The sequence below is a fragment of the Ornithorhynchus anatinus genome, chromosome 5, assembly GCF_004115215.2.
Source record: "Ornithorhynchus anatinus isolate Pmale09 chromosome 5, mOrnAna1.pri.v4, whole genome shotgun sequence".
Taxonomy (NCBI): Eukaryota; Metazoa; Chordata; class Mammalia; order Monotremata; family Ornithorhynchidae; genus Ornithorhynchus; species Ornithorhynchus anatinus.
Window position 1 is genome coordinate 84,732,975 of NC_041732.1, and position 14,450 is coordinate 84,747,424.

Below are 14,450 nucleotides of genomic sequence, written 5' to 3' on the forward strand. Positions count from 1 at the left end.
ACTTTTCATGAGTATTGGGGGCAAAAGGGGCAACCCAACCCTTTGTTCTGTGCCCTTCCAAGGGGCCACTGGTGGAGCCAGGACACTGGCCTGGTTGGATCATGGTCTGACCAGTGAGGCTATTGCTCGTCTTTTTAAGATCCTTACTAAAACCTGGATTCCCACACGGCTGGGATTAGATCCTGCCCACCCACTCCGCTGCTGACTGGGACCAGTCACCCAATTCCATTTGACTCGATCTCTTTGAAAAAGAGCTAATGATGCTTTTTGCAGTCCTACCCCAAAGGAGGAGGGTGAAGAGGCTAATGAATCACGAGTGCAAGGGCCTGTTTCAGAGGATCACAAACCGGGGACCTGATTTTAGTAGAGATTTTTCATTTTTTTTTAATAATAGGTCAGAGTGAAACCACCACAACATCTTCAAGCCCCCAGGATTCTCCCCATTCTGCTCACATGCCAAATGCATGTTCAGTGGTCACCCCTCCTCTGCTTTCTGCTGTGTGCAGCCTGCTGGACAACCTGCTGATCGTGGCTCCAAAGGACACCGCAGCTGCATTTCACCAAGCCCACCTACTCACAGCTCTCTGTAGGTAAGAGATCGATTACTACTGACCGCTGAGTAGAACTATAAGTCGAGGAAAAACTAGTCCCAACTGAGCTTGGCTTACCTTCTTGCCTGGAGTTTCCTTACAGTAACTGATTAGCTCCTCAGTGCTGAGGTACTTTCTCAGAAGCTGAATAAGTAAAGTAGAAGAATCTTAAAAGAGGCGAATAGATAAGATTTTTCTTCTCATTTTGGACTCTTCAGGTAGGCCCAATGTCTTAGCATTTAGGAACAATCTTTTGAGTTTCCCAGAACTTTCACTGTTGAGCCCAGCCTGAGCTTCATAACTATAAAGCTGTAATTCATTTATATTAATGTCCGTTTCCTCCTTTAGACTGTAAGCTAGTTGTGGGCAGGAATGTGTGTGTCAACTCTGTTATATTGTACTCTCCCAAGTGCTTAGTACAGTGCTGTGAATACAGTAAGACTTTAAATATGATTGATTGATTGATTGTTGATACGTGCACAGAGACAAGAAATTGGGCTTGTCACAAGTTCCAAGAGAAGGAACTTGGCACCAAATAGGATTTCCTTTTCTTTGCCAAACAAACTCAAATGTATCAATCAATCAGCAGTATTTACTTGAGTACTTACTGTGTGCAGGGCACCGAACTAAGCACCTGGGAGAGTACAAACACAATAAGAGTTGGAAGACACGCTCCCTGCTCACAATGAGTTTACAGTCTAGATGGGGAGACAGACATTAATATAAATGAATGCTTTATAGAAATGTATATAAGTGCTATGGGTCTGAGGGTGAGGCAGTAGGATGTTTTAGGCTCAATCTTGTTTGGATCACCAGAATCAGAAAATTGAACTGTGCAGTGTTTTTAATAGCAATATTCAGTATCCATGACCACAGAAACAAGAATGCAAGTGTGGCAGAGTAACATGGCAAATGAGAAAATTGTGCCCCGGAGTGCTTGAATTGAGCTCCTGTAAATCTTAGGAGAGTCAATTTAATTCTGGTCTTTGAAACGACCTCCGTAGTAGGTTTGCTTTGTCCTAATGAAGCATGTTCCCAGAAAAGACATAGACAGTCTGTTTTGTTCTCCCAGTCCAGGCAGCTGAGAGTTTTTCCTCTAAGGCTGCAGGAGATTTCACATACTCATTCCTGTGCTTAGTAACCCTCAGGACCATCTTCTTTATGTCTTCTCCCCCAAATTCGTAATGCTGTAGCTTAAGCCTATTTATTTCGTTGCTCAGAGATGATCTCCAGGCTGGCTTGGAGTACAGGTCATCTCTTAAGGCCTTTTGTATCTGGCTACTTTGGGATGCTATTCTTTTTCCCGGCTGTCCCCGTACACTCCTTGAAAATTCTCATTCCTCCCATCCTCCCCTCTCTTATTGCTGTCTGCAACCCCTCCCTCTCCTCTGCTTCTTCCCCTCTCCTAACCTGGAAAAGCTGTGCCTCCACTCATTGTCCATCTTCTCTTCTTGCCCTTTCTAATTAACTTCCAGGCTCCCAGGATTTTGCCTTCTTCAGTGCTACACATCTGTATTTGCCAGGTTTCTGCCAACGGCTAATCTTCTCTTCTCTGTCCTAATCACCCATGAACCTTTCTTTAGTTTTTAGCACTGCTGACCATCATTTCTAGATTTTTCGTCTTAGCTCTACCACTCCTCTCAATTTCCTTTGCTGTCTCCGCTATCTCTTTTCACCCTTTAAATGTGGAAATCTCTCGAAGCTCAGATCTAGATCTTCTACCAATCAATCAGTTGATCAATGGTAGTTATTGAGTGCTTACTGTATACAGAGCCTTGTACTAAGCGGGTGGGCAAGTATAATATAGCAGAGTTTGTAAACGTGTTCCCTGCCCACAAGGAGCTTACCGTCTAGAGGGAGGAGACAGATTTTAAAGTAAATTCCAGATATGTTCATAAGTGTGGGAGTGGGACAAAGTTGGGGTGAATTTTTAGTGCTTTCTAAAGTAGTGGTCCATGCAACATAAGTCAACCAATCAATCATATTTTTTGATGTGTGTAGAGGACTGTATTAAGCTTTTTGGAGAGTACAGAACAATACAATTTGGTAGACACATTCTTGCCCATAAGGAGCTTACTATCTAGAGTGGGAAAAATGACATTAAAATATATTACAAATATGTGCCTAAGTGCTGAGGGGTAAAGGGTGGGATGAATAGCACGTGCTTAAATGGTACACATTCATGTGCAGCGGCAATACAGAAGGGAGAGGGAATAGGAGAGATGAGGGCTTAATTGTGATTATAATAATGCTTTGAAGGTGAGGAGAGTGATGATCTGTTAGGTCTGAAAGGGGAGGGAGTTCAGGCCATGGAGAGGACATGGGTAAGGGGTCATCGCCGAGACAGATGTGGTGGAGATACAGTGGTGATCCGGTTGGTGTTAGAGGAGTGTAGCGGACGGACTGGGTTGTAGTTCAGCAAGGTAAGTTGGAGGGCAGAAGGTGATTGAGTACTTTCAAGCTGATGGAAAGGAGTTTCTGTTTGTTCTGGTGGATGGGCAACCACAACCACTGGAGGTTCTTGAGGACTGGGGAGACATGGACTGAACTTTTTTGTAGAAAAATGATAATAATAATTATAGTACTTGTTAAGCACTTACTATGTGCTAAGCACTGTTAAGCCCTTACTAGGTGCCAGGCACTGTTCTAAACGCTGGGGTAGATACAAGTTAAGCAGATTGGACAGCGACCCTGTCCCACATTCATTCATTCAATCGTATTTATTGAGCACTTACTGTGTGAAGAACACTGTACTAAGTGCTTGGAATGTTCAATTCGGCAACAGATACAATCCCCGCCCAACAACGGGCTCACAGCACACACTCAAAATTCCCTTTTTGCAGATGAGGGAACTGAGGCACAGCGAAGTGAATTGACTTGCCCAAGGTCACACAACAGACACATGGCAGAGCCGGGTTTAGAACCCAGGTCCTTCTGACTCCCAGGTCTGTGCTCTGCCCACTAAGCCATGCTGCTGGTTCCATGACAACAGCGTGCTAAGCACAAAAGCCCTAAATGAATTATAGTTTCCTACAAAACGTACTTGCCCCAAACAATATAAATACATATGAAGTAATAAAACAAAATGAATATAGTTACATGATCAAATACCAAAGAAAACATGTACCAAAAGAAAGATTTGGGATTTATTTTTTTTAAGGTGCAAAGCGAAATATGGACTAGACTATGGAGATGCAGGAGGGAGGGAGGTCAGTGAGGCTGACAGGCCTGACATTCCCCTTTCACCCAGGATCGGAGACCAGGTCAGGCAGGTTTCATTCCTACTGATTCCTGATGTTTGCAGGGCTCCTTAAGATGCAGAATGGACAGATGATCGGTTCCGGCTAATAGCCTGCAGTCGTGAAATTCGCTCCATCCCATAAATCCTTATGGCCAGGGATCGTGTCTACCAACGCTTTCCCACACGCTTAGTAAAGTGCTCTGCACACAGTAAATAAGTATCTTTGACGATTATGATGGTGATGAGGAGGATTTTCCATTTGCTTTCATCACCTTTTCTCATGGTCATCTTTTCTCCATGTTCCTTTAAAGTGTCATTTAATAATGCATCTGCTCCTGACCTATAACTTGCCCTTCTCTTTCTGTTTCATATAGTCTAGTAAATGCCGGCGTGATCGAGAAGTGCATGCAGGAACTCAACACCCCACTGTCTAATCGAGGTCCGATTGAACCCACTAAGGCTCAGGTTTGTGGCAGGAGTCTGACTCTGCATAAAAGTACCAACTGGTGTTCAGAAGTGATAGTATTCATTAAATGCTTACTGTGGGCAGAACACTGTACTGACAGCTGTAGAAAATACACAAGTGGGACTTTCACATGCTCCCTGTCCCTCAGGGAGCTTAGAGACAGTGTTGAAAGAGTATCCCTTTGGCAAAAGTGGGCTCAATGGTTTCTTTATGGAAATTTGTGATGGATTTGTAGACAGGAGTGTTTCCACTTTTAATAGCTTTATTGATTGCATATGTATTGAAGTGGGCCAAAATTGGGTAGTAGCTGGATTGTGTTCATTTTTAACAGCTAAACTAATGGGTCTGAGCTTTTTAAAACATCTTTTCAAATTGCTTTGTGCTTTAAGTTGTCATTTGGCCTGCACTTATGTTTTATTCACCTCAGTGATTTGATTACCTCGATATGAGAGAAAGCATTGTTTGGTTTGGCCGGTATTGGGTCTTGGGGGTAACATCCAGCTGATGATTGAGGCCATTTTCCGCTTTGCTTTCCCTTCCAACAATCTCTTCCCATTCCTAGTGCCTTTTCCCTTCCTTGTCCTGCCTCACAGGAGGGAGGACTTGCAAGTTAGCTAGGGCCCACAAAACTAGGGCCTGAAAGAAAATAGGTGAGTCAGTCAGTTAATCAGGTATTTATTGAGTGCTTACCATGTGCAGAGCACTGTACTAAGTGCTTGGGAGAGTACAGTGTAACAGTGTTGGTAGACGTGTTCCCTGCCTACAGTGATCTTACATTCTAGAAGGGGAGACAGACATTAATATAAATAAATAAATTATGAATATTTTTTAAGTGCTGTGGGGCTGAGGAATGGGGTGACTAAACGGTGCAAATCTAAGTGCAAGGATTGCTCAGAAGGGAGTGGGAGAAGTGAACATGAGGGCTTAGTCAGGGAAGGCCTCTTGGAGGAGATGTGCCTTCAACATGGCTTAGAAGGTGGGCAGAGTGATCGACTGCTGGCATCCCCAAAAGAAACCGGGTTGCAATTGAAGAATTATGTAATTGAAAATTGAAACATAACTAGAGAGCTTGTAGCCTGTTGAGTTTGCCTCGTTGGACACATCGTTGCTACAGTGTTGGCAAACTCTGAAGATTTGGTGAAAGGTTTTAATCCCGGCTCCGCCACTTGTCTGCTGTGTGACCTTGGGCAACTCACTTCACTTCTCTGGGCCTCAGTTACCTCATCTGTAAAAATGGGCATTAAAAAATGTGAGCCCCACGTGGGACAATCTGATTACCCTGTATCTACCCCAGAGGTTAGAACAGTGCTCAGCACATAGTAAGCGCTTAACAAATACCATAATAATAATAATTACTATTATTATTATTATTAAAATGGGGATTAAGACTGTGAGCCCCATGCGGGACAGGGACTGTGTCCAACCTGATTACCTTGTATCTATCCCAGTGCTTAGAACAGTGCCTGGCATATAGTAAGTGCTTCACAAATACCATTATTCTTAAATACCATCATCATCATTACTAGTATCGGTATTATTTTGTATGCTCGTGGATTTGTTTTAGCTGCTCCAAAACTGCGTTAATTGTTTCAAATCGCTTAGAGCTCAAAAATAGAAACAACACAGGCGACCTAGATTGACTATTTTAACAATATGGCTGAGGCCCTCTTATACTTGGGGAAAGTAAGGAGACATAAAAGATACTGTTTGTGCCCTAAGGGAGCTTAGAGCCCAGTGGGGGAGGTAGTAAACACAAACTGATCGATATGCCACAGCTTGGAGAGAGAGAATGAATACAAATAATAGACCCAATAAATAACAAAGATGTGAACAGATAAATATGTGAGTATTGAGGTGGCTGTTAGGATATTTAATGGACACTGTTTTTGTTACTGATTGAGTCGGCATTTCTTTAACAGCTTCTGGGTTCTTCCATTAGATGTCCAGTTCTGGCCCATCAGGAACTGATCCTTCCCTCGTTGAGGCTCCTCTTCTAGCTGTTTCCTCAGTTTATTGTCACACTGAGTCCAATTGGAGAAGGTTGAATAAAAAAATAATTTGTCTCCCTTTTCTGTCAAACAGAGTGCAATGCTACATATGGGAGAGGCTATAGAAGACAGACTTTAGGCAGGAGACATTTGAAACCTGTTTCCAAACCAGGTGAAAGGTTCAAACTAAAGGAAAGGCTGAGGACTTAGCCATGACCTTTAGGCCGAAGCAGGTCTTTGATAGCTTTTTTAGGCTCTCCATCCTGCAGAGTGTTTCACAAAGTCACTGTTGTCTTGAGAAGATGCAATTTATGAGAGTGCCCTTCCCTTTTCTCCTCTCAAGAGTGCTTGTGTCTCAGCTTAACTACTTGTGAAAAATGAAGGTTTTCATTAAAATGGTAATGAAGTTGGGCTTTGAAAACAGACCACTGTACTCGATGTCTTATTTCTCGAGTCATCTCTGACCCCTTAGCAACTCTATGGACACGTCTCTCCCAGAACGCCCCAGCTCCATCTGCATCATTCTGGTAGTGTCTCCACAGAGTTTTCTTGGTAAAAATACGGAAGTGGTTTGCCGTTGCCTTCTTCCACGCAGTAAACTCAAGTCTCCGCTCTCGACTCACTCTCATGCCGCTGCTGCCCAGCACAGGGGACTTATGACTTGTAGCAGATTGCCTTCCATTCGTTAGCCACTGGCCTAGCTAGTGGATTGGAATGGGTATGCCTCTACTGGACTCTCCCTCTCATAGCCAAAACTAGAGAGTACTGGAAACACTCCAGGTGCAATCCTGAGAGGGGACTGTACTCGATAGAACCCCAAATATATCAACAGCATTAATATCACCATTAATGTCATGCTAGTTTTATGTCAAAAATACTACTTCCTCCCCACTAACTATTAAAGTTTGTCTATATCCACCATTGCTCTATTTCATCTTTATAGCTGTCATATTGGTTTTTCTATAGTGTAATGTCTCATGTCTACAGGACATGATGTTACTTATTGAACTGTGAGGATTTTGCGGCTGTGGGACTGGGTTTCCTGATTGCTATTCATGCTGCTCTCTTTTCCTACTCTTACTTTGACAGGTGTCATTTCTGCTACAGTACTTGTCCTCTCTAGCCAGGCTCCTGCAGTCGTGCTTACTGGTGGACCCAGAGCTGGTGGTCCAGGATGAACTTCTGAAACCTCTGCTGGCAAATATTGTCAAAGTCCTTACTGTGGGCCCTAAAGATAGCTTAGGTACGTTCTGGTTTGAGCACTAGTTCAAGATCTGTTGGTCTAACCAAAACAACTCAACTGTGTCATGTGCCAGGTAATTTGCTAGGTTTGCTCATTCATGTTTTCCCTTCGCCGCTATTCTAGAAATCTGTTAATCTGCCTAATACGTTGAATAGTTCTGTGGTTTTGGGTATTTGTGTCCTGGGGAGGAGATGTAGCCTAGCAGGTAGAGCATGGGCTTGGGAGTCAGAAGGAACAGGGTTCTAATCTTGCCTCTGGCACTTGTCCGCTGTGTGACTTTGGGTAAGGCACTTCATTTCTTTGGGCCTCAATGACCTCATCTGTAAAATGGAAATTTAAACTGAGAGCCCCATGTGGGGCATGGACTTTGTCCATCTGATCAGTTTGTATCTGCCTCAGTGCTTAGAACAGTAAGTGCTTAACAAATATTATTATTATCGACCAGGGGCAATTTGGCAAGACATTATTGAAGGTGTATGATCTCCTGGTGTACTGGTGAGTGCACATAGTAGAAATGGGTGATGGCCAGAGGAATACCTCCCCGTGCCCCCCAAACACAAAAGAGCAGACTGACAGGCTACCCTAAGGGAAAGGCCCACCTTTAGGAATTAGTCCAGGGAAAGAAGTGGCCTGCTGTGTCACATGAAGAAGCAGAAAAATCACGGCAGTGACTAAAATTGTCCTTATCTCCATCAAATCAACAAGCTACTGGACAAGATAATCTTGTTTCTAATGGCCTATAAACGTGTTTACTACTTGCAAAGTGAATCCAGAAACGCTTTCATCCTTGAGCTTCTTTGCTTATGGCCAATGTTAGAGGACAGGTTCAAGGACAGAGGGCAGAGAGGGCCACTTGTAGCTATTCAGGTTATTGGACCATGTAAGAACATAAACAGTCCATTACTGGATCCTGCTGATGATTCCTCCCGCCAAGTATTTTGTCTTTGACAATCACAATGGGATGCTTGGTAGGAGTTTTTGGTGACTGCCCTTCTTAATAGTCGTAATAATTTTGGTACTTTTAAAAGCTTACTATATGCCAAACACATTCTAACTGCTGCGTTAGATGCAAGTTAATGTGGTTGGACACAATCTCTGTCCCACAAGGCGCTCACACTCTTATCCTCATTTTACAGATGAGATAAATGGGACACAGAGAAGTGAAGTGACTTGCCTAAGGTCACACAATAGACATGGTGGAGCCGGGATTAGGACCCAGGTCCTTCTCACTCCCAGGCCCCTGATCTATCCACTAAGCCTCACTTCTCCCTGTTATTTATCCCGGGGTTTGGGGATACGCCATCTGCTATCTCTAACTTTCCCCTCTCTAAACCCCACTCTTCCTCTTCACTGGGATGGAAGGGGAGGTGCCAAGTAAAATGAATCAGAGGGAAGACCACAAACCTCTCCAGGAAATGCCCCACTCGCATGGTTCCTCCAGGCATACTTTGCTGTCACAAACAGAGTCCTGCACTAGTTAGGCCATTGCTGTGATGTGGGGTAACACTACTCATGGTCTTTAGTTCTTTTGCTGAAAAAGATTGGCAGGGGGTAAGGGATACAAGACAGAGGATCTACTCAGTAGTTCAATCAATCAGTGATATTAGCTGAGCACTTACTGCATACAGAATACTGTACTAGGAACTTGGGAGAGTACAATATAGTAGAGTTGGAAGATATATTTCCTGCTCACAGATAGTTGCTCCTTCTCTTCCATCCCCTGAATTTGGAGGAAATATATATATTTTTTCTCCTAAATCCAATCCAAGACAGTAGTGGGGCACAATTTGGGAAAACTAGAAGAATGTATCCCTTTATTATGCCTCAGCTTTCCTCCACCTCTTTTCCTTCCCATCTTCTCCCTCCCATCCACTTGCGGAGATGTGTACACGGAAGTTAGCTTACTGGGCAAAGGAGGAGTGTTTCAACCTCGAGGGAGGGGGGGAAACAGGAAGGGCACAGCCAGATGTAGAGATCCCCCGTCTCCAGGCCATTGCTCCTGGCTAAAGCTTGTCCTTTCTGGCTTGCATTTTACAGATGCTGAGTTAACAGCCACAGTTCGCCACACATGGAAAGATTTGTTTAACCTCCTGTCTACCCTGCTGAGGAAAACCAGCCCGACTACTATTTCATCAGTAACAGCTGCTCTGGCAAAGCACTGGTCTGCAGTCCTTGGTAACCTTCCTTCCTGAATGCCTTTAGCTCTTCTAGTTATTAAAGAACGAGATTCGTGACTGGATATTTCACGTGAACCTAGAATTGTCATAAGAGAATGGATTTGGGACTTCTACCTTTCTGTTTGCTCTTGATTTTAACCGTTTGCTAAAGTATTGGTGAACTGCTGGAATTGGCAGGGTCAGACCCTAATGATTGTTAGAATGATTATTATTATTATTATTATTATTATTGTAGGTAGTCTTTCTGCCTCAGCTCCCAGGCCTCTCCCTTCCTAGCCTGGAGAATAGAGGGTAGAGTGGAGATGCGGTAGGAGACAAAACAGCATGGCCTGTTTTAGAGCATAGAGCAGAGCACGGGAGTCAGAGGACCTGGGTTCTAATCCCGGCCCCACCACTTGTCTGCCGTGTGACCTTGGGCACGTCACTTCACTTCTCCCTGCCTCAGTTACCTCATATGTAAAATGGGGATTAAGACTGAGCCTGTTGTGAGACAGAGACTGTGTCCATCCTGATTTCCTTGGATCCAACCCAATGCTTAGTACAGTGCCTGACACATAGTAAGCGCTTAACAAATACTACAATTATTATTATTATTATGATTAGGATCAAGAAGTAGGAGGGCTACAATCTTTTCTCTCAAATTCACATACTCCCAAGTGAAGTGGCTTGTTTGTTTAGAAACATCCACCTCCTCTACCCTTTCTTTCTCCAAGTAATTCTGTATGATGGCCTGGGGAATGAATATTCAGTGCCTCTCTTTTTCTAGGGGTAAAACTGGTCCAGATCAGTTCATTTTACAGTTCAGCAGCAAATATAAAGCACACTAGAAAGATTTTTGCCCACCATCCCTAGAATAACAGTTATTGGTATGTGGTAAGCATTTAGTCGGCCAGGTATCATACTAAACACTGGGCTCAAGCGCTGTCCTAAGCGCTGGGGTGGACACGAATTAATCAAATCATTCACAGTCCCTGTCACACATGAGAGCAAGTAATGAATCCCCATTTTACAGATGAGGAAGCAGGTTAAGTGATTTTCCCAAGGTCAGACATCAGGAAAGTGGCAGATCAATCAGTGGTATTTATCAAGCCCTTATGGTGTGCAAAACACTGCACTAATTGCTTGGAAGAGTACAATACAAGAATTGGTAGACACATTCCTTGCCCACAATGAGCTTACATTCTGGAGGGGCAGAGAGAGAATCAGAACCCAAGTCCTCTGACACCCAAGCAGGCCTGCTCTCTCTCCACTAGGCCTTGCTGCTTCTGAGCTGATACAGTTTATAAACAAGTCCGTGGCCAATTGAAAAGCCTGGAAAATACCAACAGGAGTCAAGGTTTTAGAATTTATGAAAATGGAAACCTTTCGCTCTTGATTTGTTTACTGTTTTCAAGTGGACTTTAATGTAAAACATGTCAGTTGCTGACATTCTCTAGGGCATTTGTTTCTTATTCACAAATGGTTGACTTCTGTTTTTTTTTTCCCTCGTTTAACAGACTCCAGGACAATGTCTTTTAACCCTCCTAGTCAGATGTTTTTAATTGTTCAGTTTTCATTCATTCATTCAATTGTATTTATTGAGTATTTACTGTGTGTAGAGCACTGTGCTAAGTGCTTGGAATGTACAATTCGTCAACGGGTAGAGACAATCCCTGCCCAACAACGGGCTCACAGTCTAAGAGGGAAAGACAGTCAGCAAAACAAAACAAGTAGACAGGCATCAGCACCATCAAAATAGATAAATGGAATCATAGATATATACACATCATTAATAAAATAGAGTAATGAATAATATATACAAATATACACAAGTGCTGTGGGGAGGGGAAGGGGGTAGAACAGAGGGACAGAGTAGGGGGAATGGGGAGTGGAAGAGGGGCGGAGGGAAAGGGAGGGCTCAGTCTGGGAAGGACTCCTGGAGGAGGTGAGCTCTCCATAGGGCTTTGAAGAGGGGAAGAGTGTTAGTTTGGTGGATGTGAGGAGGGAGGGCATTCCAGGTCAGTGGTAGGATGTGGGCCGGGGGTCGACGGCGGGACAGGCGAGAACGAGGGACTGTGAGGAGGTGAGTGGCAGAGGAACAGAGTGTATGGGGTGGGCAGTAGAAAGAGAGAAAGGGGGTGAGGTAGGAGGGGGCAAGATGATGGAGAGCTTTGAAGCCAAGAGTGAGGAGTTTCTGCTTCATGTGAAGGTTTATAGGTAACCCCTGGAGGTTTTTGAGGAGGGGAGTGTCATGCCCAGAGTGTTTCTGTAGAAAGCTAATCCGGGCAGTGGAATGAAGTATAGACTGAAGCGGGGAGAGACAGGAGGATGGGAGATAAGAAAAGAGGCTGATGGAGTAATCTAGTCGGGATATTATTGCCAACTACTGACCTTCAATTATTTTATTTTCCATTCAGGTATGTTTTGCAAGTGTGTGGAACTGTCAAGCACATGTCCAAGTCTCTCCACAGCCACTTTGCAATTCCTTTCTGTCCTTTTGGTTGAAGAGGGGAAAAGACAGCTGCAAGATAACCAAAATGTTGGTCACAACCCAACAATGGCATCACTTCTTGATAAGGTGGATGGAAATCAGGAAGCCGTCGCTCGACTTAATGAATTAATTCTTCAGGTAAATATACATTTAAAATATATATTTTCTTGTTTTAAAATATTGATTAATTAACCCCCAAGATTTCTTTGTGTTTACGCACCTAAATTTATCGCCTTTTCAACTATGAACTCGGGATTTTTAACTCTCAAAAAGGAGGCAAAAAATGTCTTGATGATTCAACATGAGTAAAATATCATCATTTAATGCTGAGGCAGATTATGACTGTTGCTGGAAGGGAGAAGTGAGTTGAGACTTTCCCTTGTGGAAACTAAAGACAGTCCTTTCATAATCAGACTATGACTGGTTATCCAGACTTAAGACATCATAGTTTAAATTATTTGCTTTGTATCCTCCCTAGAGCATGCAATATCTAATTACATCATGCCTCCAAAAATTTTGCTTAAACTGAGTCCAGAAGCAAATAGAGAAGATTCCACTCCCTGTGCTCCTATCCTCTTTTGTAGCTTTTTCTGGTTCTTAGGCTGCTCATAAATCCAATGAAGACCCCTAATGAATACTTTGGGAAACATCATATTCATCTTCAGATGATATTTGACACCTTTTAGTCTACGGTGCTAAGCTTGGCACTAGGCAAAATTAATTTCAAAATGTTGTATTGAGTGCCCATTGAATGCCTTGCACTGTACTAACTATCATCCCTAAGTACTTCAGAAATATGCAGAAAGGAAAGAAGAAAACAATTCCTTTGGTTTTCGTAGTTCCTTTTTCTTGAGAGTTTTGAAAAGTTCAGTGAATGCTTTGTTACTCCCATCCAGAATGAAAGGATAAACTACAGTGTAAGTAGAATCAATCAGTCAATCTCAATGGTATTGACTGAGCATTTACCATGTGTAGAGCACTGTTCTAACCATTTGGGGGAAGTTCAGTAGAACCGAGTTGGTAGACACAATTCTTGCCCACAAGGAGTTTTAAGTCTACAGGGGAAGACGGACATTATAGTAGAAGTTTTCTTTATCTCAGAGGGTGCGATTGTGTGTAAATTGTTATGAGAATCCTCCCTTAACTATATTTCAAAAAAGCTAAGAGTGCCTCATCAAAGAATGGGTGAAAGTACTTGAAAAAGAATACTTGTAGTAATAGTACTGATTAAGCATTCACTGTGTGCAGACCACTTTTCTGAGCTCTGGGAAGTAATATATGGGTGGGAATTCAAGATGGTCCCAGTCACACCAGCATCTCCCTGTCTCATAATAATAAATAAATAATGTTGGTATTTGTTAAGCGCTTACTATGTGCCGAGCACTGTTCTAAGCGCTGGGGTAGACACAGGGGAATCAGGTTGTCCCACGTGGGGCTCACAGTCTTAATCCCCATTTTACAGATGAGGGAACTGAGGCACAGAGAAGTTAAGTGACTTGCCCAAAGTCACACAGCAGACAAGTGGCCGAGCCGGGATTCGAACCCATGAACTCTGACTCCAAAGCCCGTGCTCTTTCCACTGAGCCACGCTGCTTCTCTAATGAAATAGACCAGCACAAACATGATTTCTGACTAACTCTTCCCAAACCTGAATTACCTCATGAGGCTTAGCTGCTCTACTGCGAAACAGTTTTGATTTGTTTTGGGGTTTTTTTTTCCCATTAAAATAGCAATCTTCACAGTCAAAGATACTATGGACAGTTTTGGAGAAGTTTCTAAATAAAGAGTAGTCAGGAATAGATTTTGCTTACCAAAAATTTTCCTGGGCTAGTTAATATTTACATTTGTTAAGGACTTTGACAAAGCACTGTACTAAGCTCAAGGAAAAAGAATAAGAATATTACTTCATTCAGGATTCTTTACTCATAAGGGCATAATTGTAGTCACTAACATTTCTCTAGTTTTTTTCCCTCTCATTTCTTTCCCATTTTACCAATATAATAATATTATTCCAAGGTTGCCGTTCTCCAAGAAAGAATCCGGTCCACTAAATAATTCAAGCCTAAATAAATAGATTCATTTAATTAAAAAAATACACATGAAACCACCTGTATTTAACACATTTCTTTCATCATAAAGCCATACCTTCAGTTTCCCTTATGACTGCTTTATGTGTTGCTATTGCTTTTTCTTCTCTGTAACTAGGTATTCTGAGGCCCTCATATTTGCAAGCAGCGTTTTAAATATTATCGCAAATGAGCTGAATTCAACCAGA

At 42.8% G+C, this 14,450-nt stretch overlaps 1 protein-coding gene across 3 annotated transcripts in view; it reads left to right on the forward strand.

The window, feature by feature from the left end:
* Positions 1-14,450, forward strand: part of RTTN (rotatin) — a 189,942-nt gene that overhangs the window by 132,203 nt on the left and 43,289 nt on the right. For all 3 annotated transcript variants that reach the window (XM_029065713.2, XM_029065715.2, XM_029065717.2), the window contains 5 exons: positions 395-590; positions 4,206-4,296; positions 7,375-7,528; positions 9,566-9,703; positions 12,102-12,313. In XM_029065713.2, coding sequence (XP_028921546.1) covers positions 395-590; positions 4,206-4,296; positions 7,375-7,528; positions 9,566-9,703; positions 12,102-12,313 — 791 coding nt within the window. The remainder of the gene's footprint in view (positions 1-394; positions 591-4,205; positions 4,297-7,374; positions 7,529-9,565; positions 9,704-12,101; positions 12,314-14,450) is intronic.